The sequence below is a fragment of the Gekko japonicus genome, unplaced genomic scaffold (assembly GCF_001447785.1).
Source record: "Gekko japonicus isolate JY-2015 unplaced genomic scaffold, Gekko_japonicus_V1.1 scaffold2100, whole genome shotgun sequence".
NCBI classification, from domain to species: domain Eukaryota; kingdom Metazoa; phylum Chordata; class Lepidosauria; order Squamata; family Gekkonidae; genus Gekko; species Gekko japonicus.
In genome coordinates, this window is record NW_015160283.1 from 162,285 (window position 1) to 182,926 (window position 20,642).

At 40.7% G+C, this 20,642-nt stretch overlaps 1 protein-coding gene across 1 annotated transcript in view; it reads right to left on the reverse strand.

Annotated features, from left to right (window-relative positions):
• Nucleotides 1-20,642, reverse strand: part of RAD18 (RAD18, E3 ubiquitin protein ligase) — a 176,060-nt gene that overhangs the window by 63,249 nt on the left and 92,169 nt on the right. Inside the window, exons 10-11 of the mRNA XM_015415566.1 lie at nt 15,295-15,432; nt 8,493-8,643 (exon numbers count right to left, since the gene is read on the reverse strand). Coding sequence (XP_015271052.1) covers nt 8,493-8,643; nt 15,295-15,432 — 289 coding nt within the window. The remainder of the gene's footprint in view (nt 1-8,492; nt 8,644-15,294; nt 15,433-20,642) is intronic.

Consider the following 20,642-nt stretch of genomic DNA (forward strand, 5'->3'; position numbering starts at 1 on the left):
GAGTGTTGTTGTTCATGTTTTGTTCTGATGGAGAAAACTGCTGTTGATGAAGGATACTCAGTGGAAACATCTGGACGGAAAATGGCATTGCATAAGTGAGAAGACACTAGAGTAGAATAACTGAGTACTTGGCAGAATATGTTTACAAATGTCATTATGTTCTCTGAACCCACTGGAGCAGATTTGGAACATTGGAATATCTCTGCAACCTTTTTAAAGAAACACAGGGCTGCAGGAAGAAGGAGAGGGTGGGAAAGATCTTTTCCTGAGAGGCACCCCTGTTGTCTGGATTCAGGCCAGTTTCACCTGGCAAATATCATGCCCTGCTAATGGGATTTTCAGGGCACTGAGCAACCAGTTCTATGCACATTGACTCAGAAGCTAAACCCACTTTACTCAATAGGTAAGCCGACTCTACAGGAACAGTGATTGAATCCCTTTCCCAGCAGCCCTCCCGACATGGATAACAGTACAGGAATTAACTCAAAATTTCTACAAAAGAACTCTGGGAACCAGCTTTACCCATGTCAGATTGGACTGCTGGAGGAAGGAGGCTGGAAGAAACTTTCACAATTATTGGTGCTTTCCATTCATAGATCACAGGATCCCAACATTTCATTAAAAATAAGGGATTCCATAAGGATGTGGAACTGATTAGGTAGCATAATTCCTTGTTCAGTCCAATACTATTTGTTTATTTATTCAATTCATATCCCGCCCTCCCCGCCGGAGCAGGCTCAGGGTGGCTTACATAAAAGCCAAACACATAAATAACAATTCTAAAACAGTCCTAAAAATCCGAGCTATCATAAAGTGCTAGTAACACTAAGTCAACGTTTTAAAGTCAGAGTAAAGTCAGTCAGCCGGACAACCAGTTGGCTTGCAAAATAAAAATACAGGTAACATCAGCCAAAGCAATTTGAGGAAATGCTGGTCTTTAACAGAATTATCTTTTCTAACCAAGGTACCTATAACGATAGTAAGAGGGTAACAATGTTGGTCTGCAGTACAACCATTACATTAGAGTCCAGTAGCACCTTAGAGACCAACAAGTCTTTCAAGGCATGAGCTTTTGAGAGGCAAAGCCTGTTGTTTTTAACCTGTTGTAAATCGCCCAGAGCCCTGTGTACTCAGGGATGGGGCGATTCAGAATAATAATACCGAAAAATCATTTTGGTCTCTACAGTGCCATCGGACTCAAATCAAGGTATCTGTAGTTTTAACAACTATTTTCTCTAACCAAGGTATCTATAGGGATTCACAACTTATCTGACTACATTTTTAGTATTACAGGCTCCTAAGATTGTGTATGTCTGTGTTTAAATTACTCTCTCTGTGTGTGTACACAATGACAACAGCAAACATATTTCCTTTTTTTCTTTTCCACTTAACAGATAAAACTTCTGTTTTATTATAATGGATTGTTCACTACTATTTTTGGACTTGACATTTTGTTTGCTGTGGCAATTAAAAATCAAATATTAAATACCCTAATGTGTATACCCAAATACAGGGCTGAAATTTCATTAAATCAAATTATCCTCAACATCTTTTGGAATCAGTAAGAAAACACCAGACAGGAGCACTATGGAAACTGCTTCTAGACATCAGCCTTAATAGATCTGGCTCCTCTAGATGCAAATCCACACACCCCCGCCACCCCCAAAAAATCAAATCAAAACCTGGGCAAGGTTAAGAACTCAGCTGCATCTGCAAATCCTTCCTGGGATGGGGAAAAAAACCACTAGATGACAATTGAGGCTATTATTCCAGACTTCTCGGCAGTTGAAGGGCAAAGGGACAGCCCCAAAGGAAAGTGTTTCATTTTGTCTCTCTGAAACTTCACTTATACAAAACTTTCCTGCTATATAAATATAAATCACAGCATTTGGGATATATCTTCTTTTCCAAGAGAGAAGGTTGCTCTGAGAGATCTCTTTAAGCTTTTCAATACTAAGATGCTATATTAAAATGTGTACTTCAAAATTATAGAAATTTGCACTCACCTAACAGTACAGTCCTATGCAGAATCATTTCAGTCTAAGGCTGACTGAAATCTACAGGTTTAGAGTGGAGTAATTCTGCACAGGAGTGCACTGGAAATGCAGTCTGGAACTTGGTTGCTATCTGTGCCTCTGAAAGCAACAAGTGGCATCCTGTGTATTACAAATGGGACAGAACCCCCCAGATTTGTCCCCAGTTGCCTCCAAAATCCTTGCAAGTTTTCCTTCTTTGGATTTTTACTGGAAAAGAATGAAGACTATCAAGATGTGGTAAAAGATGTCCCAGCTACCTCCTCAGAAACTACCAATTTGAATTGTTAGTTACAAATTCAATATAGTTTTACAGAGATTTTACTAATAAATTTTGACAACAGAAATTCAAACAACAGAAGGGAAAAGTCAAGATACATTTAAACAAAAATTTTGGCTTTGATTTTTTTATTTAGGTTTATTGAGATCATCTAATACTAAAATCAACCATGTCTATATAAAAAACACACACTGCCAACAGGAAGTCTCTCCTTGCTGGTTAACCTGGACTGCTCATCAGCTTTTGATGCCATGGTCATCCTTCAGCATTTGATGATTCTGATCTCTAGTGCATGGTCTCTAGCCCATGGGGTATCTCAGGACTCTCTTTAGTAACCCACGCTGGTTATCATCTACTGAAAACTGCTAGGGGAGACTGGGAGTGAGGTACCATTAACATGCTTACAAAATCCAATCCATCTGGCCTTACAATCTAATTCTAGAGAACTAGTAGCTACCCTAACTCAAGTGTGAAAGAATAAAAAATTAAAAAAAACTGAAGCATAATCTAGACAAGAGACAAGTGCTTATGGATTGGAAATGAAGGCCATTGGGATAGGGTTATACTTAGGCTTGCCAAGTCCCCCCGGGGGGCGGGGAAACCCCCGCCCCAGAGGCCGTTCCCCGCCGCCGATGGATCGGGCCCCGGGGGGAACCCCACCCCAACGTGCACGTCACCCGGAAGTGACGCGACCACGCCGGGCACACTGGGGGCGGGGCCATGGTCATCCGAGGGAAAACTCTATACCCTGGGGGCCCCCCCCCCCCCCCCCCCAGCCACTTCTAAGTGACGTGGATGCGGCGCACGCGCATGCTTCGCGCTCCAGCCGCCAGTCGGGAGTCCCCCGCTGTGGCGAAATTCAGACTTGGCAACCCTAGTTATACTCCTCAAAATCATAAGCAGCATAGTTTCACTGGATAAATAGGCTGCAGAATAACCAGGCTGCAGGCCAGTTGTAGTCCAGCTGGGTTTCTTTTTAAATTTTAAATTTTTATTTTCTATATAACTCCTACAAAAACTACACACTAACTAAAATTACATCTATACAATGACCATATATGATAGTAGTTATTATTTTAAAAGCTTTTCTCTTATACAGGTTAAGAATAAAAATTCCATTCTACTGTTTCAATATGCAAAACATTAAAATTATTGACAATGCAAGATTATGCAATGTAATATAAACATTTCTTCTAAAGTTTAAGTTATTTTCTGCCTTTCTTTCCTCTCTTCTTGCTTTTATCGTCCCGGGGTGGTTTGGGTACTGCCACTCCCAATTCTGATTCAGATTCTATTTCTGAACTGCCATCTACAGACGTTTTGTGGCTTTCCAAGCCATGCTGACTGTCCAGTGCTCCTTCTTCTTCCTCCTCTGTGTTCTTTGTATCTTTTTTGGGTTCTTGAAATCTCTCCAAAAACTGCTTCGCTTTAGTAAAAGAGTCAATCTTTTCTTTTTTTGCCTTTGCAGTTGAACATAAAGACTTCAGGTAGTATCCATCCGTAGGTAGTGGAATTTTCGTGTAAATAAGTGGTTACATTCTTGTATTGTTTTCTCCTCTTCCTTATCTCAAATGGAATGTCTTTCAATATTCTGATGTCCTCTTCTTTAATTTTCAGTATAGTCCCAGATGTTGCTTTCAATATTGCATCTCTTATAGATCTCTTAGAGAATCTGACATATATTTCACCAGGCATGTTTTTTTCTTAATAAATTCTGAATATGGACGATAGATCATATCCATTTCGCTTTGTAGTACTTCCGCCTTGATGCCTGTCACTGGTGCAAGCACTTCACTGAGGATTTCTTTCAGATTCTTGGATTTGTCTTCTGGCACACCTTGAAATCTCAACACGTATGAAGATTTTTCCATTTATAGCTGCAAAAGTTGAGTTTTATCTGAAGATTTTTCTTTTCCCACAAGTTTCAGTCTTTGGTCAATTGCTTTAGTCTTGTTTTCAACTTCCTCTGTTCTTTTATTGGATTCTTTTAGCTGTTTTTGTAAAGACTCCAAGGTCTTGCTGATGTTAGTCATCTATGCCACCAGAGGTCGCAATGCAGTATCCAGCATGCCTGAAAAGTCAAAGTTCACTTCCGGTTTGGAAACCGGACGTGTTGAGCTGGCAGTTCCTTGTTGAATCTTCGCTTTCGCCGCCATCTTTTCAGCACGATAAGATATTGTTTGCTTAAGTCTTTAGAAGCTTATTCACTTTGCCGCCTTAACAGTCTGGCATTATACTGATTGAAACCAGCCTTCCGCTCAAATGCCACCACTTTCTGCCCCCTCTGATGCTTTTAAATCTTATTTGCCATTTTCAAGGGGTGGGTAGCTCCCCCCCTCCACTTTTTCGTAGTCCAGCTGGTTTTGACCTTCACAGGCCTTTAGGTTCCAAAGTATCCAAATATCTAGATGAATGTGCCCAGATATTATCATCTAGAACCCTGCTGCAGGAATCTGCCTTCTCAGAGGTAATGCTGGCAAACAACCACATTTTTTTTACAACTGCCCCCCCCCCATTTACTTCCCTCTGAGATTGTGCTGTCCCCCTATGTGCTGGCCTTTCAAGGGAATCTTAAAACTTAGCTCCTTTGAAAGACACTTGGCATTTAAATTCATATGTGGTTGACTGGTGACCTTTTGACTGGCTTTATAACGCTTTTCAAAAATGACACAATGCAGCAAAGATTCTCATTATGTGGGAGTTTCCTGTTTTACTTTATACTGCTTTAATTCTGATCTTTGGTACAGTATAAGCTTTGTTATCTGGCACTCATGGGGAAAAGCAGTCACCAGTTAATCAAATGTGCCAAATAACCAAGCTTTCTGTTCTGCCCCAAGGAATCTCCATCGACCAAACCCAGCCCCATTGGGACTGCCACAGAGACCACCCTCATGCTTGGTAGGACCCCTCCCTCCAATCAATGAAGCCATCCTAGGCAACAGGCAGACATGTGGGGGAGCTGCCCCATACTCCCCCAACAGGGCTCGCTCTTAACAGCATGAGACAGGCTGAAGGGAGCTGGCAGTGCCAACTTTCGGAAGCCCAGAATGGCAAAAAGGCATCAAGCTGGCCAGCTGGAGAGGTGGGAGTGCAGCCCATGCCCTAAGAAGCAAGGGTATTGTGGCTGAGAGGGAGGAGCTCGCTCTCTGGGCAGTGCCAGTTAACTGAGTGTTCATGATAATCAAGTGTGGATAACAAAGCTTTTAATGGATATTAATCTTGCTGTTCTAAACCCTACAGATTTTGTGAACTCTTTTTTTTAGGATAAGGTCTGACACCTTTAGATTTTGAATCTATTGTCACGTAGGATACATGCTACTTTTCTTTTGTCTTTTAAACTTCATAATCAAGCCTAGCATGTTTTTGTAGAAATAACTTAATTTCCACCACTACTATTATGAACATTTAAGTTTTAGTTTCAACAGAACTGCAAATGTGTAGAGGACAAGTGCCGCTGTTCATAAAGTGTTTTTCTCAAAAGCCATACAGCTTATATGGGAAAAGGAAGGAGAACCTTCAACAGCTTGCAAAGGTTTTTTAGAAGTTTAAATTTGAGGACAATAAAAACACTACAATTCCACCAAAGGGTTGGATATATTGAATTAATATTTAAGGCATTGCAATACAAATGATTAAAAACAATCACAATGAATGAGAGATCAATATTTATCATTTTATCACCGTTCACACAGATTTTTGAAAGAGAACAGTTCTTAATTGACATTCAAAAATCACATTATGACTGAATGCATAGTTATATTTTTAGATAAAATACAATCAGAATCCAAGAATAAGATGCCGATGGATGCAGATCGTCCCTTACTCTTCTCCCCCCACCAGACCTTTCCAACTGTGGGAAAGCTAATTCCCATGATGCGGGACTTACAGGGCTTTGCTAAGCAGGTGAAAGAAGTGAAATTGTTCTTCCTGCCTCTACTGTCAACTTTCTCAGGGTCAGAAGGTAATATTAGAAGGCAGGTAAAGCATGGAAGATCTGTGATCCTTGCACAAGAGGATTGTGGGATCCAGTCCTTAAAACAAAGCAATGTACCTGGTCCATCCATCCAGCTGTCTACTAATATGACCCTTTAAGCAATAATATAATAATGATTCTGCATATATAAATAATATGATCATCAAAATAAGCTGTCACTGCAAGAAGGTTTGCAAATCCATTCCATTTTGCCTCTGAATGGCCTGTGTGTGTGATTTTTCAGGTACAGCCAGAAGAAGATTTTCTTCTCACTCACAGCAAACATTAAAAATTGTAGTAACAATGGTATATATTATGTTGGCTATGTAGGGAGTCATATTCTGGAAACCAGAGATACTGAAACAATGGGAAACATCTGTTCTCTAAAGCATGTTGCAAAGTTACATTTTCAAAAGCTGTTTTCTCAGAATGAAAGAAGCATTGCCAAGCTTTCCCTCAAATTATTTTACATACTTTACATTCCCGTGCACCTATCTGCTTAATTGTTTTTGTCTTCAAAATAAATATAAGAAGAGTCAAATAAAGGTCACCTACGAAGCATGAATGAACTAATCATTTGCACATGAGGACCCTAGCTAAAGTTGCCAGGAAAGAGTTGAGCAATGTGAAAACATGAAAAACATGCAAACATTAAACACCAAAGCCTTTCAACTAACAAATCCATCTTTTAGCACCATGTCACACTATCAGGATTCTCATTCCAAAAACGTGCGCACATGAAGCTGCCATACTGAGATCTATCCAGGTCACGGTACTGTCTACTCCGACTAGCAGTGGCTCTCCAGGGTCTCAGGCAGAGTTCTTTCAAATCACCCACCACTTGAACCTTTTAACTGGAGAAGCTGCATGCAAAGTAGTGCTCTGTTGCATTTCTGTTTCATGGCTTATCTCCTTGTTCCATTGCTAGTTCTCCCTCACCAGTGGTGACACCAGTGAGAACTTGAACCTTCAGCTTAGCCTAGAAAAAGTCATGGCCCCCTTGTTAAGCAACTTGTACAAACAACTTTTAAAGCAGTAAGACATCTTGGGAGAGGAGCAGGAGCATCTGCAATTCCAAATTCTGTGAACTAGTTTCCAAAAACCCCTGCATTAAGAGTAAGGATGACCAACACTTTAAATCTACTACCACAGGCCTGGGTCCAAAGACCTGCCAAACTCATTTAATGGCTTTAGGTCTGTTTTTGCCTCTTATCCATTCCTCCAGTTTTTTAAGGCTGGAAACCCAGCTGCTAACTACAAGCCCAATTGGGCAAGGGCCTTGTCCACTTTACTGAAACATGAGGCAAATGCCACATTGGGGAAAAGGGTTCAGAACAGCCGCAAGTGGCATGTAAAAAAGCCACATGTGGCTCCTGAGCCACTGAGTGAGTATCACTGTTTTACATATTTGCCCGTTTTTCAAAATCCGGAAACTAAGCCATCTCCCTGCACAGACTACTTGCCATAATAGGATGAATGCTAACAATGTGATCAAATTATCTCTTATATCTCAGCATTTGTCTAACGTCTATTCACCGAAAGCACCACACATGCTATCACATATTTATTTAAAACATTTATCAGCCACCTTTCCCTCTTGCAGAACACAAGACAGCCATCCGTGTAGAGCGTTAAAGGAGAAAACCAACACCTTAAATTGGGCTTGGGAGTGGACCAATAGCCAGTGTAATTGCTGTAGTATTAGGGTCCTATGCTCCTGATAGCTGGCCCCGACCAGCAGTCTAGCCTCAGCATTCTGCACTAGCTGCAGCTTCCAACCACTCTTCAAGGGTAGCCCCAAACAAAGTGTATTGTAGTAGTCCAGTCAAGATCTAATTAAGGCATGGATCACTGTGGCTAGATCAGACTGAATAGAAACAATGGAAGCTGATGCACCCGTCGAAGCTGGGCAAAGGCATTCTGAGCCACCACAGGTTTTCTAAGGTGACTGCCATGTCAAACAGCATTTCCAAACTGTGAACATGGCTTTTCAAGGGAGTACAAGCCCATCCAAGACCGGAGAGATCTCAAGTCCCTGCTCAGCCTTTCTACTAACCCAGAGAATCTCTGTCTTGTCAGGATTACGTTTTTTCTCACAACAACCCTGTAAAGACCTGTTAGGCTGGGAGATTGGTCAAAAACTTTTGTTCCCATGTCCTTTGAGGCCGAACACAAAAGAAGGAAAAAGGACTTTATGACAACCAACCTGTTTGAGGATCCAGAGGATAGAATAATCGATTCTTTGGCTTCAGGCAAATGAAGAGATGGGCTTCTTGCACAATCCAGAGCCTCCTTCTTGACTGCCTCATCTGCAAGGAAGCTACACCCTGGATGTTCTGCAGCACTCTGCTTTTCCCCTGGCAGAAGCAGCAAAACCCAAAAGTAAATTAGATTAAATATGTTTCTAAGAATTCATACTGCCATATATGTGTTTTCTTCAGTGAATAAACTAAAACCCTGACTAAAATGTGTTACATGTTCTATTCAGTAAATAAACTAAAACCATGACTAACACATGCTATGCTGCAGTCTCTGGCTTGCATGTCACACAGATTTCTAAATCTACTGACAGACTTCAATAACTCCTTCAGTGATTTTTTTCCAGGGATTTTTCTGTATTTTTTTTTACATCCCAGTACAGAATTTGTGATTTCTAATTAGATTAAGATAGAAAACAAAAATCCAGTTGGCCGGGGAAAGTGACTTTTTTGTGTAAGTGAGAGAAGTTGCCCTTTCTCTCAGGGATGAGGGCACATGAGTTAGACGGCTGCCTTCACAAAAACAAAAGTTCCACACTCCTGAATCATTGTAATTCAAAGTAAACTGGGAGCTCTTCAGTATATTTATATGTTGCTTTTATAAACATGCAGTAATCAACAGGTTGAGCAGATCCAGGCAATGTTTCTGCAGCATATCCTTGGAGTGCCTGAGTAAATTATGCAGCCATGTGACAGGACAGCACCTCCTAGTGACCAGAGCTTCGTTATTGACCTTAAAATTCTGGTTACGCCTTTACTTTAGAACAGAACCTGAGAGTTATGTCTGTCTGCTGCTGTAAGACTCATTTACATCTAATTGGTCAACCTCAAAACTGAGAAAAATACAATCTATTGGTATCCCCTTAGACTCCCTGCTCACGTGAGGTGAATCTCAAATATCTAGAACATTGAGGCAAAGGATCCTTGACATTGAAAAACAAACTCTCTGTTCCATAATTACTTCCTTCCCTCTGAAGTTTAATATAACACCGAGGAATGGGCTTATATAACTGACTATTTTTTACCGCTTACAGCCCCACCATTAAGATGAGCTTTTATGCTTGCAAGTTTCGACGCTTTACCATCTGCGGTCCTTTATGGTAGATTTGCAAAGGTCCCCTACCCTGAAAGGACCTGTCTATGTAGTAGCAGGAAAACAGAATCAATTACCCACATCTTACTTAGTTGTGAATTCTACGATAAAATATGGGATGTCCTAATCAGCCCCCTTTTGATCAATAGGATCCAGAAGAGATACTAGTATCCCTCCTTCTATCAGATCACCACCCTCGTATCACCTTTGCAGTGGTGAGGTTTTTCTCTACTGCTATGAGGGTTCGGGACTATAAGATTAAAGCTCTGGTGGGATGACTGTCTTTGAATATTTAAAATCTGTGGTTCCTATGTTGTTGTCGTTCTGAAAGAACCAAGAGTTCTGAAAGAACTCAAATCTCCTGACAAAAATATGTTATCTTTAATTAAAATCTGCCTCCATTCCTGAGGACTGGAAGGTAGCTAATGTCACTCCCATCTTTAAAAAGAGTTCCAGAAGAGATCCAGGAAATTACAGGCCAGTCAGTCTGATGTCAGTACCGGGTAAGTTGGTAGAAACTGTTATTAAGGAAAGAATTAGTAGGCACATTGATGAACAAAAACTATTGAGGAAGACTCAGCATGTGTTCTTTAAGGGAAGATCTTGTCTCACTAACCTGTTAGTGTTCTTTGAGGGAGTGAACAAACATGTGGACAAGGGGGACCCAATAGATGTTGTTCACCTTGACTTCCAGAAAGCTTTTGATAAACATCCTCATCAAAGGCTCCTAAGGAGGCTCTATAGTCAACGGGGTAAAAGGACAAGTCCTTTTGTGGATCAAAAACTGGCTAACTAATAGGAAACAGAGAGTGAGTATAGATGGGAAATTTTCTCAGCAGAGGGTGGTAAGCAGTGGAGTACCATAGGGATCAATACTCAGTCTGATGTCAGTACCAGGTAAGTTGGTGGAAACTGTTATTAAGGAAAGAATTAGTAGGCACATTGATGAACAAAAACTATTGAGGAAGACTCAGCATGGGTTCTGTAAGGGAAGATCTTGTCTCACTAACCTGTTAGTGTTCTTTGAGGGAGTGAACAAACATGTGGACAAGGGGATCCAATACACGTTGTTTACTTTGACTTCCAAAAAGCTTTTGATAAAGCTCCTCATCAAAGGCTCCTAAGCAAGCTCAGTGGTTATGGGATAAAAGGACAAGTCCATTTGTGGATCAAAACCTGGCTAATTAATAGGAAACAGAGAGTATAAATGGACAGTTTTCTCAGTGGAGGGTGGTAAGCAGTGAGGTACCGCAAGGATCATTATTGGGTCCGATGCTTTTTACTTGTTAATTAATGATTTGGAGCTGGGAGTAAGCTGCTAAATTTGCAGATGACACAAAAGTGTTGTGAAAAGCAGGGAGGACTGTGAGGCACTCCAAAAGGATTTATTAGGAAGGGAATTGAAAATAAATCAGCCAGTATCATGATGCCCCTGTATAAATCAATGGTGTGACCTCATTTGGAGTACTGTGTACAGTTCTGGTCACCACACCTCAAAAAGGATATAGCATTGGGAAAAGTGCAGAAAAGGGCAACTAGAATAATAAAAGAGTTGGAACACTTTTCCTATGAAGAAAGGTTAAAACGCTTGGGGTTCTTTAGCTTGGAGAAACGACGGCTGAGGGGTGACATGATCGAGGTTTATAAGATTATGCATGGGATAGAACAGGTCGAGAAAGAAGTACTTTTCTCCCTTTCTCACAATACAAGAACTCGTGGGCATTCAATGAAACTGAGCAGTCGGGTTAGAATAGATAAAAGGAAGTACTTCTTCACCCAAAGAGTGATTCACACATGGAATTCACTGCCACAGGAGGTGGTGGCAGCTACAAGCATGGACAGCTTCAAGAGGGAATTAGATAAACATATGGAGCAGAGGTCTATCAGCGGCTATTAGCCACAAGGTATAGAAAGGAACTCTCAGTCTGGGGCAAGTGATGCATTTTATTCTTGGTGCTTGGGGAGGCAACAGTGGGAGGGCTTCTAGTGTCCTGGCCCCACTGCTGGACCTCCTGATGGCACCTGGTATTTTTGGCCACTGTGTGACAGACTGTTGGACTGGATGGGCCATTGGCCTGATCCAACATTGGATTCTCTTATGTTCTTGTGATGTTTTGTTTTTCAATCTACGCCAATAAAGGTTTTGACTGACTGACTAACATGCAGTATAGATTATAATCAGCATTTTAAATACAAATATGAATATATAGGCTGCCTTTAGTCAGCAAATCTTACCATGGTTAAGTTAAAATGTGCTCCAAATGCAGCCTATGAAGTACAATGAAGTAAGCCCGATCAGATACTAATTAGATAACAGTGAATCGAAGGTAGTTCCCCCCCCCCAAAACTATGCATGAGATTCTAAACCTGGATTAAATTCTTGTTTAGAATCCCAGTTAGTGTGGGAGATAACAGGTGAGTAAACAAAGAACATAAGAATTATCCTCAGTTAACCTGTGTATCATGGGCAGTTGGAGTTCATTTCTGAGATTTCTTTATTGCACCCTGTGCAAGAGGGGACAGAAATGGAAGAAAGAGTAGGTCATGTGTGCAAGCCCAGTAATAGGCCTCATTTGTGCACATTTTAACTTTACCGTGGTTAAGTTTGCCATCTGAATCCAAGCACTGTTTCCCTGGACTTAGCACGGAGGTGAAACAAAGTTGGCATTGGAGTTCCATACCCATCTATTATTTCATGTGAGAAAAGGCTGTGTATTCAATGTAGCAGGGACGTAAAGGGCTTGCCCTGTTATCTAGTGTGAATCCCGTCTATAACACTGAAAGTTGGAATGGCTGCATGACCATCTTTCGGGTATGTTGTAGGGCTATCTTTCAGCTATGCTCCTGCAAAGTGCAGGGGGTTTGTTTATTTTTTTATTTATTGTTTCAACTTTTACCCCGCCCTCCTCGCTGAAGCAGGCTCCCTTCCAACTCCTGCAAGGTCCCTTCCAACTCTAACATTCTATGATTCTATGACCAGGCCCCATTTCAATGACGATCCAAAACTGATCTATTGAGCAGAAAATAGTTTGGCTCTAAGAGACAATGTTAAAAGAATTACCAAAAGAAACTTGTCACACTTTGAATGCATTTTTGATAGTGCAGATCACTAGTGTAAAATAATCCTGCTGTATTCCTAAAGTGCTGATAAACAGTTCAATAAACCCAGAAAATCTATGTATTATAAATTAAAATGAAATGGATACTGAGGAAGTCAGGAACTCTTCCACCAAATAAAATTTCTAAAATGACAAAGGGAGATAACCATTGCAAGATGAGCTGAAGGCAATACCTTTTACTCTTGGACACAATTCAAGCTTGCTTTGGCATCAAGAGCTGTGCAAGATGTCAACAATGGGATTCAAAAAGCATTCTGGTATTTTCATTTATTTTTTATTCATGAAAGCTTTGGTAAAGGAAACAGGTCAAGAGCCACTGACAGGTCAGAAAAGCAATCTTGTTAACTTGAGAAGCACTGAGATTTAGATGACTTAAGTGAAGCTGATTAGCAGCATCAAAGGACAAAATTCTCCAGAGATGCAGTCAAAATCCTGCCTAACTAAAACATAGGCTGAAAAATAGCTACCTTTTTTAAATCTGTGAAGCTGCTCTATACTACATCAGACTACTGATCTATCATGGTCAGTATACTGCCTACTCCGACTGATAGTGACTCCCCAAGGTTTCAGGTAGAGGTCCTTCGTATCACTGGCTATCTAATCCTTTTTAACTGGAGATGCTGGGAATTGGAACTGGGACCGCCTGCATACAGAGCACTGAGCCACAGCCCTGAGACCTATTGATACTCAGAACTAAGATAGTTTTTTCCATATGTGGAAATGGTATCCAGAAGAACTAGATGAAAGCACTGGACACAGAAAGAGAAAATGCACATGCCTGTCCAATGAGCTCTAGAGGTGCTGTTGCTTAAATTCATAATTCCTAGATTCTACAGTCTTCAAAGTTCTTCTGCAGCTCAGACTGTAATCCCAGCTGAAAAGAATTACCTCCACCCTACTCTTCCATCTGGACAGCACTTAACACACACACTGCCTCCCACTACAGTATTAGGCATCATGATAACAACATATACCAGGAAAGAGCAGCACTCAAGATGGCAAGGGAGGACAAATGGAAAGAATGTTTTACAAAATCTATGATCTCACTGGGATTTTCATGGGGTATCCACAGTTTGGAACTGGGCTCAGAAAATAGGCACGTTTTTGGCAAAATAACTCCGTTTTTTAAGTCACGCTTAGGTTCACCCAACAGCAGTGGGCTGTGTTCATTTTCAACCATGAGAAAAATGTAATCAGAATTCTGTGCAATGCTTCCTGGATTCCTCGAATCATGTCACTCCTTCTTCAGTTATTGTGTTGACTCTGCTTTCCCTTCCAAAGCAAGGATTTGCTTCTCAGTCCAGGTGCAGAGAAATTAAGTGTTGCGTCAGCCTGCTTATTAGAAACGTATACAAATTCAGATTTCTGTGCTATGATTTAACTATGACATGGGCAGTGTAGGATTATGAGACATATGTTGTTGGTTATAATAAGGAATTGGCCAAGAAACATGCTAGCCAAGAAACATGCAGCACAAAGACCAGAAGCTGGAATTAATTTGACTATTTTGTGAGAAAGGAGAAGTATTAAGGTTTTCTACTGTTCAAAAACTGAAACTTATGGCACTGAATCTATAGGAGCCAAAACAATTATTGGGGGTAAAATAACTGATTATGATAGCTTTGTTTGGTTTATATTTTGCTATATACAATGGGGGAGAGGCTACTCATACAAGCAACTGTACTTGCTGTTTCAAAATTTGATGATAGAAAGGTACAAACAGTGAATAATCATAATAAGAAGTAAAGACTCAATGTGTATTAATGTCCACCTGCTTCTCCACAGCACATAAAGATCACCAGCTGTCACAAAGTCTGAAGGAGTCTTTAGGAAAGTCCGCTTGGACTAAGTGCTGGAAACACAAATTAATAGGGCTATAAGGAAGAGTACTGTCCAGGCCTTAGGCTTAAATCCTTCATGTACTAAATATTTCAGGATCTATTCAGGTGAAGCAACCTGAAAGCAAAAGTGCTTGTCCCACTCAAGTTCCAGTAAAATTGCCTGCTTTGAGCAAGTGTTACACATAACATTAGAAGGAAAGAGGATTCTCATGAATCATCATTAATGGTAGATAATTCTATGGGAGGAAACTCATGTACACACTACCCTAATGACTTCGGTTTCAATTAATCAAAGGCTACCTACCTTACAGATCCAGTCCATCTTAGACATACGTGGTGAAAATTGGCCTAGAAGTGACACTCTGAGCACAGTTACACGTCTTAGGGCTCTTTTTGTAGCAGGAACTCCTTTGCATATTAGGCCACACACCCCTAATGTAGCCAATCCTCCAAGAGCTTACAGAGCTCTTCTTACAGGAGCTACTGTAAGCTCTTGGAGGATTGGCTACATTAGGGGTGTGTCGCTTAATATGCAAATGAGTACCTGCTACAAAAAGAGCCCACACCCTTCTAAGCTCACTAACATCAACAGACTTCCAAGGGTATAACACTTTAGGAAATGGAAACTGAGGTGTTTCACCTTCATTTTTACCAACAAAATTATACGCATCAATTGGGAATAATGAACAATGCATACCGATCTCTAAAGGTGGGTTTTCAGCTGCCGCTTCTTTCTGCTGTGGTTCTTCCTCTTCTGTTTTGATTTTATTTGCTTTTTTCTTCCGCTTATTCATTTGGTCAATTAACAGCTGAAATTCAGCTTTGTGTTTCTTCCCTAAAATACAGAATGAGATTCACACATAACCAGCCAAACCGATGTCACCACAATGAAAGCTTGAAGAGCTGATAAGCAGCACAATGCCTGTCATTATTATTATTGTATCCATACTTATTGTGACAGCATTTCCACCTAAAGCGATTTGCTGTAATTCATCCTCATAAAACAAGTCAACAGCCCTGTGATGATGAAGTGTAACCCTTCAACCAATACACTGTACTGTCCTGAGACAGCAGAGCATGCACAGAACAAGCATTGAACCCACCTACTTCAGCAGCAACCCACCAGCACTTAGCTTTGTATTCTACTTTCTAGGTCTTCCAGAAAGAGAAAGTTAAACTGGGCTGGCTGCTCTGCCCCCCCCCCCCCCTCCATCTGCTTTGCCCAGCTAGACTCTGCTACTCCTTTCAGAAGCAGCACTGACTTATTATATTTTTTTCCTTTTTCTTTTCTTTTTGGGGATCAAAGAAAAGAAAAAAAGAAGTAGGAAAAGCACAAGTATGTAAAACACACTTGTGAAAATACAATTTCAAATGACTCATTATTGCCTACAGTGTGCAATATTCTCAAGGATCCATTTCAACGGAAAAGCACTGTGGAAAATATAAGAACTCAAAAGGTCTCCAATATCAAATCTCTTAGGAGCAGCAGTAGCAGCAGCAGCAGCAGCAGCTAGAATAGTCTGAGCTAAACACTGGAAGAACTCCTCTGTTCCAAAAACACAGGAATGGCTTCATAAGGCACCAGAAGTTGCAGAGATGGATGAATATACTGACAAGATTTATACACCGGGGGGGGGGGGTCTCTTTAGCTTCATTCATGCAAAAACGGGCTTTATTCTTTTTCTTTATTAATAATAAGCTCCTTTGACCAGAGGTCTTGAGCCATACAATGAAATCACAATACAAATATCAACAGCACAGAATGATGATGAAAGAAAATAATGCCATTAGTAAAATTACAAGATGGTCACACGGCAGAAGAGGATCTCAAAGGTATTATAATATACAAGCAGGACTAGTGTCAGCCAGTCAAAAGAAACCACCTGCAATTCAATGGCAAATTGATATTTGATCAAAATGGGGGAAATCCAAAGTTCTCGCAATGAGGACCATTGGTCACAGAAAAATAAAACGTGATCAATGAACTCAATCATGCCAGAGGTACAATGACAGACATGTCCAGAGAATGGAATATTACCAAATCACCCCTTCAGTTTGGCTGTGGGCTAAGTATTTAGTCTACTTAGCATTAATGCATGGTGATTACTAGGAAAAGTAAGATATTTAAAATATGGATGGAGAATTTTGAGGGGGGAGATTCCAAGGGCTAGAGATGAGTGCACACAGTGAGCTCAAAATTCCATACTAATTCTATCAAGTTTGATTACCCTCTTTTTGACCTCTCTCAATGCTTTGTAGTAGCCCATATTTTAGAACACTGGAAGGGAAAGACCAAGACACTCATATCTGCTATCCCGTTAACTTTACCAAGACACTTTTGTAAGTATGTCCCCTCAGAAGACGAAAAAGGAGTTTGAAACTGTAAAAAGGGATTTTAGTCTCAAATTAAAAACACAAAGTCAAGCCCTAGATTCCAGAAAGTGTTGAATAAATTCCATTCTTAGAGCAGTTCCTGCAACACAAGATGGTAGTCCAGCTAATTAACTGATAACCCCTCCAAACTACAATAATTAATAGATATTATCAGTACTTTCCAAAGTCCAGCTTCTGTTCTTAATAACAGCAAAGTATTATCTGCATAAAGGAGAACTGGGAAATCACGGTTGGCTAGAACTGGTGCATGACTCCCCAAATTCTGAAGATAAGGAATCATATCATTCACAAAAAGGTTAACAAGTAGAGCAGATAAAAGGAAACCGTGTTTAACACCCTTAGAAAAGAGAAATAGTACCCAACAATTGGCCTTCAAGACTGCACTGAATTTCAGCTGTAGGATTCTCATATAGTTTAGAAGTTAGCCAAAGGAGTCTTTTATCTATTGTAGTTTTGGCCATCTTGGACCAAAGTCAATGTCTCTGACTGAATCAAATGCAGCTCTGAGATCCATGAATGCTGAAGCACCCCTCTTCTGAAACTGGCCTGTTCAGGATATAAAACTGATTCTGATTCAATCCAAGGACTTTATACACAAATTGTTGGAAAAGACATCTAGAACTCTTTATCAATTATTAGAACAGATACCTGGACTTAATTCAAATAATTCAGAACTGTGTTTTTACCTACAGAATCAGAGTGACTATATTTTAAATCTTTGTATATAATTGTTTTAATAAATTGAATAATTTTAATAAATTGAATAATATTAATGAGCCAGCATGTCCAGCAAGGCGGGATACAAACAGAAAAAATAAATAAATAAATACATTTAAACCACAAACACACAACCCCAAATCTTCATCACATTGAAAAACATGAAGCAATGAATCTTCCAACTGGGGTACTTTTGTGTAGTGGATCAAACAACAAACCCCAAGCTCCATTTGGCTGAAGGCCTCTTTATTAACAGTAACTGTAGAGCAGCTAACTTGGCTGTCAGAATAAGGAATAACAACATTTAACTAAGCTGTTTCTAGAGCTCTAGGCAGAGGTGTCCTGGCCTGGTTCTGCAGATTCTTAGTAGGCCCCCACTCCTGTAGGCTGCTGGCAAGGAGACTGAGAAGCACTGAGTCCCTCCTACTCTCCTTCTTGTTCTGAGGCCTACTGGGATAGCCTCTTAAAGAGGCAGTACACAACAGTTACAAAAACACTGACCCATTTAAAGGCATAATTGGCTGCAGAAGAGCACTGGGATGAAAAATGACTTGATTACTGTTCCAATACTTCAATCTGGCAGTTATTTTGCTTCTTCACAAAAAAAAAATACGAAGAGAGAAGTGCAAGTCACGCCATGCTAACTGGGAAGGAGCATTTGCAGAAGAGATACTGTGGAGAGATACTAACATTTCCCCCACCTACTGATTCTCTCCTCATACCCCATCCTATTCTTGGATGCTTTTCCCCTTCAGTAATCCCCAGGTTTCAAACCTGGAAGAAATCCAGCTACTTACATCCACTATAACTAGCAGACATATATTGTTCAAGGCACTCACCAGGGGTGGGGACAGGGACGTATTGCTTCCTGAACAAAGGGAACTAGCAACGTGTCCACTGTGCATAACTGAAACTCCCAAATGTGCAAGTTTTAAAATCCTTGCTATTTTCCCCCCTAAGATTCTCTGAAGCCAAGAGCAGTTTTTTTATGAGCAGCAGGCCTTTTATCAAACATAATTTTAGCAGGATATTACTAGAGGGAGCTATATCTTTTAAAATGGCAACATCTGTTAGCTCCAGATTTAAAGCAAGAAGCATGTCCATTTTCAAGACTATGCCTGATACTGCAGAAATTTTTTTATAAAGGCAGTTATTAATCCCTGTCTATTTATTAGTGGAGTAGCCAGGGTGCTTATCATGATTTAGCATCTATGGGACCAGCTTCTAGTATTGTGTCAAAGGAATGTTCTTCACATTTGGATAACCCTAAAAGCCATTATTGAAGAGCTTTAAAAAAAAATGCTGGCTGTCTAGATACATCTGGACTTGGACCACCTCCTGAGTTTCATCATGATACAATTATGCTAAAAACAAGGAAAGTGGGAATATTTAATGGACCCATAAACAGTGAAACTGTACACATTTATTGGTAATTCAAGTGTAAACAATGATTTTGATGCCTGCATTTAAAAAAATACATATATACTCTTTTGGGGGCCAGTGAGACTATCACCTTTGAAACTGGTGCAAGGGATCACACAGAAGACTATCTTTTCTTTACAAAATTTATATAATTCTGTTAAGTATTATGCATATATACAACAATGCCTGAGCTTGAATCTTATCCCTATCTAAGGCTGGTATCGTGAAATGCACGTTCTGATTGGCTACTCTGCGCAGTAGACCAATCAGAGCATAAGAAAGGTTCCGGAGGGAACTGAAATCATTGGTCTTTATGTAATCGTTATGACTGGTTCTTAACACACTAGTGGGCGTGGTTATACAAGCCCGGAAAGTTTTAAAAGAGAGTTTTTTGCTCTCATGTTTTCGTGTCGTTTTCTGTCATCTCCCTTATATATAAAAGCCGAATGGTGGTGGCACTTCTCTAGAACATTCCACACGCTCCGGAATTGGTCGGCGTCCTGGTGTGTCATTCAGAATCTGTCCCTATCCACTGCTGGCATTGCTTCAGTCTCACCTCCAACATTCTAAACAGTTTGGTGTTCCTCTCCCCCGCATAGCCAGTCAGAACACAGAGGTTATTTGCATATGCAGCCTCATTGGCCTTTGCCTCGGAACACAGAGGTCGTTTGCATATGCGACTTGATTGGCTTTTGCCTCTAACATTCTAAACAGTTTGCTGTTCTGAGGTAAAATGTGTCCAATCTCCAGGTGAGGGCTGGAGATCACTCAGAATTACAACTGCTTTCCAGATGGCAGAGATCAGTTCCCCTGGAGAAAATGGTGGGCTCTGTATCCTTATATGCTGCTGAGGTGGTCCCCGTATGACAGCCAATGTGATGTAGCAGTCAAGGCTTCAGAGCACGGGAGAGGCTGCAGGTGTGTGGGGGGTGGAAAGCTGAAGAGTGAGGGGGATATAAAGGTAGGTTGATGATTGGCTGGGAAGGAGATTGTTAAGTCCGATGCTTAACAAAATAGTCAGAGTGATTTCAGCAAAACTCAGGTTTATTCAGCTCGATGATCACTTCTCTAACACGGTACAACTCTTCTGATAGCCCGAACAGCTTTTCCATTGCAGCTGCTCGGTATTTAAACATTCCGGGCTAATGTAGCCACACCTACTATACAGATATCAACCTATCAGGTTGAGCGCATAAGGACCAATCAGCGTCTTTCCCGCTTACATACATTTGAACCTGATTGGCCGCTTATGTCTTGGACTTCAATCCTTGTTCAAGACGAAGCTTAACATAGCTTCCCAATTAGGTGTTTCACAATACACTTTAGGTATTCCTGGCAGCTTCAGAATACACTACAAATCCCTCCCCCCTAAGCAAATACAGTCATGAACAGTCATAATCGCTTAGGTAGGTAGGTGCACGGCGATTTCTCTGAGACCTCCTCGGTGGACTAGGCTCAGGGCACATTTCTGTCAGTGGCTCTCCATTCGACTCTGGGACCGCAGAGTCTGGA